Source organism: Rhopalosiphum maidis, chromosome 1, assembly GCF_003676215.2.
Source record: "Rhopalosiphum maidis isolate BTI-1 chromosome 1, ASM367621v3, whole genome shotgun sequence".
Taxonomy (NCBI): domain Eukaryota; kingdom Metazoa; phylum Arthropoda; class Insecta; order Hemiptera; family Aphididae; genus Rhopalosiphum; species Rhopalosiphum maidis.
The window spans coordinates 80732704-80746093 of NC_040877.1; the positions used below are offsets into that span (position 1 = coordinate 80732704).

General features: G+C 26.5%; 3 protein-coding genes across 4 annotated transcripts in view; 1 reads left to right on the forward strand and 2 right to left on the reverse strand.

The window, feature by feature from the left end:
* Nucleotides 1-249: 249 nt before the first annotated feature.
* On the reverse strand, nt 250-3706 carry LOC113556635 (arrestin domain-containing protein 3-like). Of its 2 annotated transcripts, none has more exons than XM_026961708.1 (6): nt 3347-3706; nt 3117-3269; nt 2761-2969; nt 1533-1715; nt 1282-1473; nt 250-1198 (listed from the first exon to the last, which is right to left on the reverse strand). In XM_026961708.1, the coding sequence occupies exons 1-6, from the start codon at nt 3459-3461 to the stop codon at nt 770-772; spliced, it is 1281 nt and encodes a 426-aa protein (XP_026817509.1). In that variant the 5' UTR covers nt 3462-3706; the 3' UTR covers nt 250-769. The 2 variants fall into 2 exon arrangements, with proteins under 2 accessions (XP_026817509.1, XP_026817510.1); XM_026961709.1 differs by having other exon boundaries at nt 3117-3294.
* A 602-nt stretch (nt 3707-4308) lies between these two features.
* On the forward strand, nt 4309-8405 carry LOC113556944 (ubiquitin-associated protein 1-like). The gene is made up of 6 exons (XM_026962188.1): nt 4309-4502; nt 6515-6657; nt 6788-6906; nt 6986-7624; nt 7688-7876; nt 7935-8405. The coding sequence occupies exons 2-6, from the start codon at nt 6615-6617 to the stop codon at nt 8166-8168; spliced, it is 1224 nt and encodes a 407-aa protein (XP_026817989.1). The 5' UTR covers nt 4309-4502; nt 6515-6614; the 3' UTR covers nt 8169-8405.
* Nucleotides 8406-11939: 3534 nt separating this feature from the next.
* LOC113556053 overlaps nt 11940-13390 on the reverse strand; it is a 37951-nt gene continuing 36500 nt past the window's right edge. The window contains 1 exon segment of the mRNA XM_026960773.1: nt 11940-12841. Coding sequence (XP_026816574.1) covers nt 12690-12841 — 152 coding nt within the window. The 3' untranslated portion in view covers nt 11940-12689.

Below are 13390 nucleotides of genomic sequence, written 5' to 3' on the forward strand. Positions count from 1 at the left end.
TCGCATTTAAAATAATAGGTTATATAAAGTTCATTAAATATATAATTAATAAGGTACATTAAAGCTATGATATAAACTATAAAGGCACATTGATGGCATAATATATATGTATTACAAAATATTTTTAACATCTGCTATAATAAATTAATTTTTACATTAAACATGAATCAATTGTAATTCAAATTGAAACCTTAAATATTTTCTCCAATAAATTATCTTTCAATTTAATATTCTTAAATTGTATTACTGGTTATTAAATGTTTTTAAGTTAGAACAATATAATATGTTGAAGAATTTTGATATTGGAAATTTAAAAATTATTAAATACTGATCATATCTATATTAAAATTCAACATAAGAACTTAAGTAGAGGAAAGTTATGTCACAAACAAAAAAATCATCCCTGCCCGGGTCGCACTCTTATATTGAAAATAGTATATATAAGGTACAAGGTTAAAGATTAAAACTTTGAATAATAATTGTATTGAAATGTATATAATTAATAAATATAATAAGGAAAATATAGTTAGATAAATGTATAAAACATTTGGCATAACTATAATTGTTTGAAATATTTTGTTAGTATATATAGTATACAGAATAACTAAAAAAATTATAACTAGTTTAACTGAATGCTTTTCTATTTCCAGAAATCCTATATTATGTTTAAATTAAAAATAAATGTATACTATTCAAATAACTGTTAAATTATCAACAGATCTTCAATGATCTGGATGTAAACTTAATTCAGAATATCTAGGATATAACATTAAATAGAGGGAGCGGAAGGATTTACTTCTGGAGTATTCAAATTTTGAAAAGATGGATTAAATGCTGGTTGTTGTATATTCCCATCCGGATAGGGTAACTGAGATGGGTTATACATTTGTGCTTGAGGATACAATAGTGGCTGACCAGAGATTTGTGATGTGTTTGTGGTTTGTTGTGGATAAGGAATAAAAGGAGGTTGGCCATATGGTGGAATTTGCTGTGCAAATCCAGGAACAGGAGCAGGTAGATCTACGGGATAGGTAGGATTTGTAATTAATTGGCTATTTGCAGCATTATTGTAATTAGGCAATTGAATTGGAATATTAAATTGAGGTGCATCTTGAGCAATAGTTAATGGAATATTACCCATTGCAATTTTCACATTAATATCAGTGTTTTCATACATACCTCCAGCAATAGCTTCTACCTGAAAATAAATAAATAATTAAATAACTAGGTACTGTTATATAATTATAAATAATAAATTAAATTAACTATTATTTATATTACATTTAATACATATTGGTCAGTAATAACTCCACAATACTTTAGATTAGAAAACATCAAACTATTAGGAACCACCATTTGCTCTGTCCATGTTTTTGAAGCATGAGCTTCAATACCTTGTAAACGTAAAACTGCAAGCTCAGATGAACTGAAGTTAGTTTTTTCACTTGGGTGTCTTGCTTTAAATGTTAAATCCTAAAATAAAAAATTATTCGTTAGTAAAACCATAAAAATAACACATTTTAAAGCATTACTCGTTTCAACTTAATTTTAACAGCATCAATTGCTACATTACTATTGTTATCTAGTTCAATTGTAAGAGGAATAATTTGTCCAGGTACAAAACCACTATAAGGAATACAAACTACCAATGTTGTTGGACCAGACTCACAGCAACAGCAACAATAAAACTTTTCTTTTTCTTCTTTTTTGGGTTCCTAAAAATGGCCAAGTAACAAATCTTAGTAATTGTTTGTTATCTATTTCTTTAGTCTAAGTTTATTAAAACCTAAATCATATTAGATTGTTTAAGTTATTATATTCTGTTCAGTGAGATAATAACATACCGATCCTGTGAATTCCCATATGATGCCCAACTACTGAAATGGTTATAGATGGTAAGAGATCTCCATTAAGATTAAATATTGCATAGGGATACAGAGAAGAATTGATTTTTTGTCGAACCACGGTATATTATCTCGCTGAACAGAGTATTGTATTCATTGTACTGTTAAAAATATCAAATAACAAAGGTGATGTGAACAATAATACAATATAACAGACTATGCTCTGTTTAAGTTAAGTAACATAATCAGCAACGTTTTTTAAGGTGGGGAATCAGAAAACAATTGTTTGTCCCAATCGCGATGACAATTCATAAGCCTGCTGTATAGTTTTAGCCATACTTCTGTGCATTAATTAACCGCCAACTATGTTTCTTAGCTTGAACAGAGTATAGAGGTTGGAATTAATACCAAAATTATACTTATATATTTTATTTAATCTACATACCAATGAATATATAAAAACAAATTACACTTAAAATAAATAAAATATCATTAAAAATAATAAATAAATAATTTAAATAATGTGAAGAAAATTTTTTAAATTTTTTATATTATGTATGAATCAAATTGTTTAAATAGTATTGACCTAGATTTTAGCATATAATTGTAGTTTTCTAAGTGAAACCCAGTAAAAAGATGAAATATATACTATACTCTATTCAAAATGAGTATGTGTATGCACAGAGACTAGTTTTTGTTAGTGGTGGTCGAATAAAAAATCTGTCATTCCTATTGAGTTTACCATCTCTTTGCCTGCTATGTAGTGAAACCATGACCATACGCACAAGTTTACTGCCAGAGTATGAACTCATTCTGAATAGAGTATAATAGTATATTATATTTTATGAAGGGAACAATGATACATGTAATTTAGGAGAAAAAAATTGTCTACACTATATAAATATATTATACTTGCAGCTAGTGATGGTTCATCATTTAAATTTAATGGAGAAATAACTTGAAATATTTTTTCTGTTTCTTTATCTTTGCCCCATGGAATATCAACTTTAACTTTTGCTGTATAACGAACGTGTCCATACTCGCCATTAAATGTAGATGGTAATTGATGAGGTAAAGAAACATTAAATGGATAAACCTGTTCACCCGTTTCTAATTTTGATTCTCCTTAAAAACAATGATAAGTGTAAATAAAAAATGTAAAATGTAAAAAAAAAAAAACTTATTAAGATTCCTGACTTAATTTTTACCAAATTGCACTATCAGTATTGAATTACTAAATAAGTGTAATATTAGTAAATCATTTTCATTTACCTCCACCTCCAACCAAAGTCATTTTATTTTCAAAATATTCTTCTTCAGCATCATATTTGACAGAGTAATTTTGAGTTTCACCATTATCACTTCTACGAGATTCTTGTTCTGTCCATGAAACTATAGCTTCCCCTCGAAATTTCAATTTAATACCTAAAATAACATCCAGTTTTGGCCACTTTAATAATGAAAAATATACCATATACCTATTCTTCTAATAAATCACTCACTTCTTATTTTTACAGAACTACTAGTAGTTATCAATACTCGTCCAGTAATAGATTGACCAGGCATAAATACATCCGTGGGATTATCGAAAATAATCTGTAAATTTGTCACACCCATCGTAATTTAAATTTAGTAGTAGTTGATATAAGGTATAAAAAGTGAACTGTCAGACTGATGACAATTAAATTGACTGTGATCTAAATGACAATAACATAAGTAATTGAAATCGAGTGCCTACGATTATTATGTCAAATATTCAAATGACTAATTTTATGGTATGTACTATGTAATTAAGTAGGAGGTATGTCACAGACACAAAGTGGCAAGAGGGTACTAAAATCTACATCCGGCTGACAGTGAAGGAGTGGATAGCAGTTAAAAATAACATCTTGCATCGTATCAATATTTTTGTTATCACACTAGTCATTAAGCAACCATGGTTGTCATTATCGATAATATTGATATAGTAGATTTCTATGATTTCATAGACCTTTCTAAACTTTTAAAGGCTCATTCCAAAAAAAATGTTGATTTTCAAATTAGGTAACCTAACCTTCCGGGATTTTAAAAATAACTTTTCCGATTCACTCTATTTAACAATAAATTAAAATATAATAGTTTACAAGCTATGATTTTTGAATAAATATTATATAGTTCACGAACGTCATCCATTGTAAACACTATAAGCAGGCATGCAGTAAGGTGGTCTTAGAGACTAGAGAGGAAAGATCCTTAATAATATTACCAAGGCTCTCCAGGGCAGGACATGTGGACCTATAGTTTACCAGCCAGTTTTGTATTACCTATTTTTTATGTTTACCGTGGTATGTAAAGTTACTCCCTGGTTCCGTGATAGCATAATGTTAAATTTGTTATCAAAATATTACATTCAATATTGCATAATAATAAAATAATATAATATTATTATGTGTATACATATTTTTTCACTAGTTTTTTTAATCCAAACATTTTTCATAATGTGTTAATGTATTTAGTGCAGTTATAAAATTAAATCTGCACTAAAGCGTCTAAAGCAATTGATTACTTTTTGTTTGATTTTTACTTATTTCTGAAATGTTTTGCTATCAAATTAAAAAGTTTTCTTGATTTTAAGTTGTAAAAACTATTTAAATAAAATTATATAATTACCAAAAAGTAGTAAGTATTTATAATGACTGACACATTCATAAATATATATACGTTTTTAACAATTATTGTCCATAATATAATTATATTTAAACTAATGACGCATATGATAATAAGTCTCAAGGACTCATTGTTTTGCTATTACCTGTTCAATTCTTCAATGCTTTTACTATTCAATTGTTATTATAATTAAAGGTTTTATTTGGGATACTCAGCTGCTTAATATGTATTTATTATTCAATGTATCTAATCATCAGTTATATTAGTTTTTTTTATTAATACTGATTTACTAATCACTTATAACAAATATTGTGTTAGTACCTAGAAAATACTAGTAAATACCATTAGATAGATTTTCTTTGATATTATTAATTATGACAATATGTTAAAACATTTATAGTTGTAAAGACATCAATTTTATCTCACTAGGTCATTCCTTAGCTACAGATATTAATTAAGATTATAATATCAATTCTTTAAAAAGTAAAATAAAAATATATGGAATACTAAACTTTATTTTTGGGATTATTAAAAAAGACACATGAAAAATAAAATAATTTATCATATGATTATGTATGTCAGTTAATTAATTTCCATGATGCATGTGTAAGTATAAAGCCAAATAAAACATATGTCAACAACATATTCTCTTTTAAGAACTTTTAAAGTTAATTACAAATTTAAATAATAATAAAAACAATCAATCATCGCTATAGATACATATTTTTAAATATGTAAATAATATGTAATAATTATTAAAACATGTTGCAGGTACTTATAATTATACTTATAAAATTTGGCTAATTGCGTAATTAAATACTGAAATGTATAATTAGTGAAGTATGTCTTAATCAGGTAGTCCTAACACCATAATATTTATATTTTGCTTATACTTTTTTCAAATATATTCCTGCAAGTAATAGATGGAGGCAAAAAATTGGCTTTAAAAATCATATAATTTAGACTGCTTATAATAAAAATATTTGTCTTTATATCTTAACGGTAATGAATATCATTCTTTAATTCAAATATTTGTCTAATTGGTACATGCTTATATTCAATTCAAAACCTTAAAAAGTTTTTGATGGTCTTCCTATTTCTTTTACTTTCTCCGTCCTACATTCATAGTTAATTCTTTATTAAATATTACAGGTACGTTATATACAGGTTTATTATAACCCTGCCATCCATTTAACAATAAATACATCGTATAAATATAAAATAATGAGTTTATTTATTGATATTAATCTAATAATTTGATGATAGATATATTGATTTAATATAATATTTAGAATAATGATACTTTTAAAACAATGATAAATTAAAAAATGTATAAAAATGTTATTATGTTAAAAATTATGATTTCTATGATTCTCAAAATTCTTGTTTAGTTTTGATTGTCACATAAATTATTAGATTAATATCAATAAATAAACTCATTATTTTATATTTATAACATGATGTATTTATTGTTATATGAATGCTACGCGGGGCTATAACAAACCAATACCACATCACATTTTACATTCCTATATACATTTTCTTCTTAGTAAAATGTATACCAACTTGTTTATTGTATTTTATGATAGATGATTAAAGAATAACTATAATTTATTTTCCATACATATATTTATGTATTTAATTTTGTTATGAACTATTTACAGCAGCTAAATTCTACGCATAGGTTTACCATTATTACACCAGAGAAATATAGATAATCATTTTGACGGAGATGACAAATAGGTATGGTCTGACTGCCCCTTGACATAAACCAGGCACCTTTGATTACAATTCTTAACTTGAATACTGTATACATATTGGATGTATTTACATATACAAACTATGTTTTTAATTGTTTTAATTAGTAAATCAGCTACCGAGTCATTTAGTTTTTTTAATTTGTTTACTTATATAAATACTTTACAAATATTATGACATATGTATCACTTAGTCATTAAATTTTTTTTTTGGTTCAACAAACTGCAATTATTAAATTTTAATTTTAATTTTATTATTTTTGTTAGACAACAAAATATGAAATTGGCCACATAAACTCAAAAGAATATATTAATTAGTTCTATGAATTCACAAGACTTAAATATTGTATAAGCGTTTGTGCTTAATATGTCATATGGTGGAAGCAGTGGACAAGAAAGTGATAAAAATGGTATATTTATATTCTATTATATATTTATAAATAAACACTACTTGCATCCTAAATATATTATATTTCTTAAAAATGTAAGAAACATACTACCATATATTATATATGTATTATTAAATATTATTATACATAGGGTTTTCATATATGGACAACATTCCTGTTAAGATTATTGAAAAATATAAGCCTCCAAAAAAGATAGCATTACCTGGTGTGTTACAACATAAACCTACATCTAACGCATTAAAAACCCAGGTAAATAATTACAATATTCTATTTAGATCCCAGTAAAATTATGTATTCATTTTCTGAATTATGATTATTTTTATTTTAGTATGATTTTAATTTGGAAAAAAATGTACTTGAGAAAATGGCAATATGGAGTAAAATACGAGAAGAAGCTAAAACTAGACGCCATTTACAGGCTGCTGAGTTCAAAACACAAGATTATTTAGATTTAGATAAGTTAACACTGTTAAATCCAGCACAACCGCAAAATACTCAAGTTTTACAACCAATACCTGCTCAACAAATGAACTTAAAAATGTCTTCATATGACACCATGCTCACTAAAAATATAAATATATCAGATTTTGAGTCCGATACATCCAGTCCATTTGACAACATGGAATTAAAAACTATTAATGATTTGGAAGAATTAGCTTCTGTCTTAAAACCAACATCAGTCTATAATAATACCAATATTAAAAATGTTCAACCATCTGATATAAATGTTTCTCAATATTATCCAAAACCTATTTACAATAATTATTCAGAACATTTTAATAGCAATGAATTTTTACATAATCCTAATATAAAAACTAATCAGACTATTAGTTCTATTCCTAAGTCCAATTCAAATGTTATTGGTGATAAAAATAGTGTAGCAACTTTGCCACCCGTTACTATGCCAAATATTTTATTACAATTGGAGGCTGATTTAAATACTTTAAAGTATAATGATGAATCACCAGTAAGTATTATAAATCTTAAATAATTGTTATTGTGAAATAATTATTGTACACATTCTTTTCAGAATGATCCACAAAAATCTGTACCTCACATTACAACAAATGGGTCTAAATCACCTACATGCTCATTTCCTAATCCATACAGATCACTTTCTCCAACTAGCCAATGTCTAGCAGATCAAATGCATCAAATGGGTTTTCCTTTATCGCGTGCTGCACGAGCATGCAAACTATTTGGTAAAGATGAATCTAAGGTATGTGACTTAGTTACCTAATCATCTAACAAAATTATAACTATCTTATAATTTCTAGGTGATAGAGTTTTTAATTCAAGTACATTCCATTGAGGAGACTAGCGGATATACTGCTGATCGTGTAGAACAAGCACTGGTGGTTAATAATTTTAATGCTGATCATGCAATCACTTTTCTTAAAAATGTTGATAGGCTTATTGATTTTGGATTTCGAGAAGAAAATATATGCAGTGCACTAGTGAAATGCAATAATGATCCTGATAAAGCGCTTGATAGTCTTGTGTCTTATTAACTCATTTGTGCACAAGAATATATTAATCTATAAGATAACGATGTACTGTTCAGAATTATTATTGACAGCCAAACAGGTGTATTAGATTTATTGTGATATATATACATTATACACGTATTACAAAAATTGAAACATTATATTTTAAAATGGTATACATGTATAATTATTATAATATCTTTATTTCATGTAAAATTGCTTTACACTGCTTTATGTTCCCTACTTATATTCTGTTATAAAATTTGAATACAATATGAATGATTTTTATGTATACATATTTTTACCAGATTATACATTTTTATTATTATATTTGTAATTAATATACATGTGTACCTTAAATGTTACTTTTTTGTTAATTACATTTTTTTCTTATAATTTATTATATTTTTTTATTATTAAAAATATATAATATGCTGTTTTCATTTGTTGTCCTTTAAATACTTTAATCACAAAAAGATAAAACTATTATTATTATCATTATTATTATTACTTCATCTATCAGTTATCAATTTGTCATAATAATATTATATAATTAAAAATTGAAATGCATAAAAATAAAATTAGAAAATTCAAATTATTCTACATATTTATATCTTAAATTTATAATTTATAATCAATACAGTTGGGTTATAAGTTTATATACATTTTATATGCCTATATGGCTGATATCTGGAAATAAACACTGACTTTAGCAACAATTAGTTATGACATTTTTAAACAATATTTTATTTGTTATCATTACATAACGAAAAATGAGTACATTTTTATGTACCTACTTCAGCCATTTCCTTAGGCCATGTATCTAAAAACAAATACTGTCCTTCTAAAATAAATACATCTTGTCAGCATATAATTTAATTGATCTATTTTTGACAAGTTACTTCAACTTATATTGAATTACATACATAGACAAACAATAAAATACTAGTTGTTTTTATTTCATACCTAATTAACATAAGTATATTTTATACATTGTATACATAAACAGGATAACATTTCATTACGTCGATGGAAAAATTCATTCAATTTTTCTGATTTGATATCAGAATATTTTATAAATTATTCGATTGAATATATAAAATTATCATTTATTCTTCACACTGGGTTAATCGATTATTCCTTGTAAGGTTTAGCTGTTCACATAACATAATACATTATCAATGATTTTTTAACAATATATAAGAATGTAGGGTATAAATCTAGTTTAAGTCCAAGCTCATTTTTCAAATTTTTTTTTTTCAAAATGTGTGTTTTAAGGCACTGAATTTAGTGGTTTATTTTAAGAGGGTGTTTTAAAATTTAATAGACATATGGTATACCCCCCCCCCGTATTACATAAACAAATACCAGTATCGGGATATATTGATCAATATATCCCGATAATTGGATAAATTATTATATTAAGACAGAATGTGTAAGATCTACAAATTATAGAACAATTCTAAAACAATCATAGATATACTATAACTAAAATAATAACTTTTATATTCTAAATCAATAATACTAAACCAACAACTACAACCTATAGTATTAAAAAAAAACATGAAATTGAATAGAATGAATATAATGATACACATATTATGATTACTTATTTGAATTGTAAGCGACGGCATTGGAGAGCAAGTTCATCAATAACCTCTACTGTAGATATAGGTAAATCTCTATGGATATTCATTAATTCTAAGCCATTCAGCCTGTTTTCTTCAACAGTATTTTTTAAATAACTATAATATATAATATATAACATAAGTCTATGGAGAGTTGAAAAGGAGCGTTTACTCTTAGATGTAGTGACAAGGGTCGTTGCCAATATAACTAACAGCTTGTGAATTGTAGGAAAAATAATAGAACTACTATTAGGAATAATTATTTCTTGCACTTCGTGTGCAAGTTTTGGAGTTTGGTCAAATAAAACAAAATACGGCCGATGTACAGAGTGTTCTAACACCCATATTACCCCCCTCCCCGCTAAATACGTTCTTGACTGAATTTGAATGTTTGAAAAAATTGTCGCTCATCATTATTACGGAAAGTTATACCAAAAATACTGGAAAACAATTGTATTTTAAATATCATGGTATTTTCGATAATAAAAAAACTACATTTTTAACTGATTTTTGTTGTTGAAAAATTGTGTTTTTGTACACTGAAGTTTTTGAAGGAAAACAGTTTATTTGTTTGCGAGTAATTACAATGAGCGAGTGACCTCATGCGGTTTCGAGGTACACTCAAAATGCATTTGATTTTATCCAGTGCCTATTTTATAGTCTGTCCAGCCTCCAGCGAGAGAACGCGCCGATTCTGCGCAAACCTCCCCCCCCCCGCGTCACCATGATATCAAAGCTGGTTCGCTTATGGCTGAGTATCATTGGGGAAAGCGCAGAAAAACTCATTTTGCGCGTTATCTCGCTGGACAGAGTATATGTGGTTTTGCATAGCAAATCGAGGGATGTTTTCGTTTTGAACAGTCCGAGTGAGCGCAGCGAGCAAGTGACCCTATACAGTTTCGAGGCGCACTAAAAATACATTTGGTTTTACATTGATTATTATTAAATGAATTGTCTGAATTTTCCGATGACATATATAATCATTTACCATGGTTGATTTTTTGTTTACTTGCAAAGGTATTCGGGAATGGAAAAAATCCTAAATATTTATTGTAGAGGTTTTCGGATTATCGAAGTTTGAGCTGTAACTGGAAATCACTGAACAGCGAACAGTATAGTAGCAAAATGGAAATTTTGAAGTATGGTACCTTGGTGCAATAGATGTTTTCGATTTCTTTTCGAATAGTCTTCGCGGTCGTTGCATGAAAAGATCGTTCACGTTTGTTGTTCATGTCACTGAAACTTGTTTGTTACCTAACGGCTAACAAGAATAGAAAAACAAAATGCAATAATATATAACTTATTAATTAAATACGCGGAATATTAAAATGAACAAATTGTCATTAGAACAAAATTAATGTGAAGTTTATTTGTAAATTTGAACGTCACGTCGTACCTATCGTTGGTAGCATGATTGAATATTATTTTGATTTTCAGTCACAAAATAAATGCTTTAATCGTATTTGTATTATTGTATTATTAATATTATATATTTACACGGTTTTTTGCTAATTATGTAGAAAAATTGGAAGACAAATATATATTTTTTTTAAATAAAAAATTTGTATTTGATCTATAAACGAAAATCTAATTAGGATTTGTATGTGTTTGAAAATTGTATTATGATTGGTGGTTTAATCGCAATATTGCTTTTAAATTATATTCTTATCATAAAATACTTTTCATAACGTTGTGGTGAATAAATAATGACACTTTTTATTATATATTTTTAAATTTTAATATAATATTGCAGTTTTTATTGAACGCTGACACTCTCGTAAATAATTTCCAATATTTTTATTAGTTCCTAAATAATAACAAATAAAATTCATAAAGGTTTAGTTTTATACTCTAATAATCTAAAGGAAATATGGTTCAATGGTTAGTTTTAATAAATAAACACAACTTTTTATAGTTTCATAATATTCGTTTATATTATAAAATATATTTAAAAATACATGATATAATTATACATGCCTATAAAATATTTAATTTCTACGTCTTTAAATAAATTAATAAAACTAGTTGTTTAAATTAAATTAACTTAAGTACAAAATATTTATCTATCTATATGTAATTTTTTTTTGAATTTAAATTAAGTATAATATCTATTTTTTTTTTATAAAAATTGGTTAAATTAATTTGAAAATGCATAATATTATAGGCTTTGTAGAGAGCGCCTAGATTGAGACATAAATATAATCTTATTAAATTTTATATTTAAAATGAAGTAATACTCATCAAGAAGAGGAAAAACTTAATACGAATTTAATTTACTAAGGTTTTCCTAACTGTATTTAATTTTATTATAAATATTTATAATATATTATTCAAGTTTTTCATCTTCATGACAAGTATACTTTACACACATATAGTAAATAGTATCATGCATGTGTATTATGCATGTAAGTATGACTACAAAATAAATATATACAATTATTTTATAACGACGATAAAAATAATTGTATTGGGGAGGGGGAGGATCACGGACATGATGTATAAAATATATACTGTATGGAAATGCGCGAAATTCCAATAGGCACATAATCGAACTTAAATTATTCAAATTATATAGGACTTAACCTGTTTTATATACAAAAATTTTGAGTTTGTCACCAGATGCGATAACATTTACATTAGCTTATATGAATTCGATTTCTGTAATGTGTAATAGATACACTATTTTTACTGTTCCTATCGATATAAACAGTGGTAAAAAAATGTTTGTGCAGTAATTCATAAGTATACGAAATTAATTTTGTGAATTATTGCATATTTTACTTATTACATTTTTGGGACGTTACGTACATAATATATTGTTGTTTTATCATTATTGTCTGTTGGTTTTAATTTGAGTATATATTATCAACCATGGCTTATTGACAAGAGTAGGCAATTTTTTTAGTCGACACATTTTCTATGCCATCATTTTCCTTGGAGTCATCCATTTCTTCATATAGTAACAAAACACTGTGCTGACGTAAATTAATATGAGTAGCATGCACGTGATGCCCAATGCGAGTACGGACGTTTTGGTCGGGCACGGTTCCACAATGGTGATAGTTTTATCTGTAAAATAAAATGTTTACAAATAAATCGGCGGAGCAACTAGAATTTAGGTGTTCGAGGAGAAGAGAGAGAATTATTTTTTATTATTTTTATTAAAGTCGTAATACTATACAAAAATTATATACGCATTATAGTGAAAAAAAACATAAATAGATACGTCAGAATTCAAAATCAGAAAATACTACCAATCATTGGTATTGAAAATATCTAATTATAAATTAACAACGACCACAAATTAATAAAAAAAAATGCAATTGAAAAAAAAAATCAAAATGTTGATAATAATTTGACATTTAACACGGCGCGCGAAAGCGAAGAGTCCACGAATCGAGAATGGTAGACCACGATGAAAACAGATTGCAGTATCGTTAATCGAATTATAAGTTTAGATTTCAAAGGACGTAAACTATACGACGCGCGAACTGCTATAATGTATAATAGGTATTATGAGGAGTAATTAATCGATGTGCATCGTGTTGCAATCGCTATAAGAAAAGTGAAGCGTTAAATAAAAATTTGTCAATTATTGATGCGGTATAGGAGGTACTT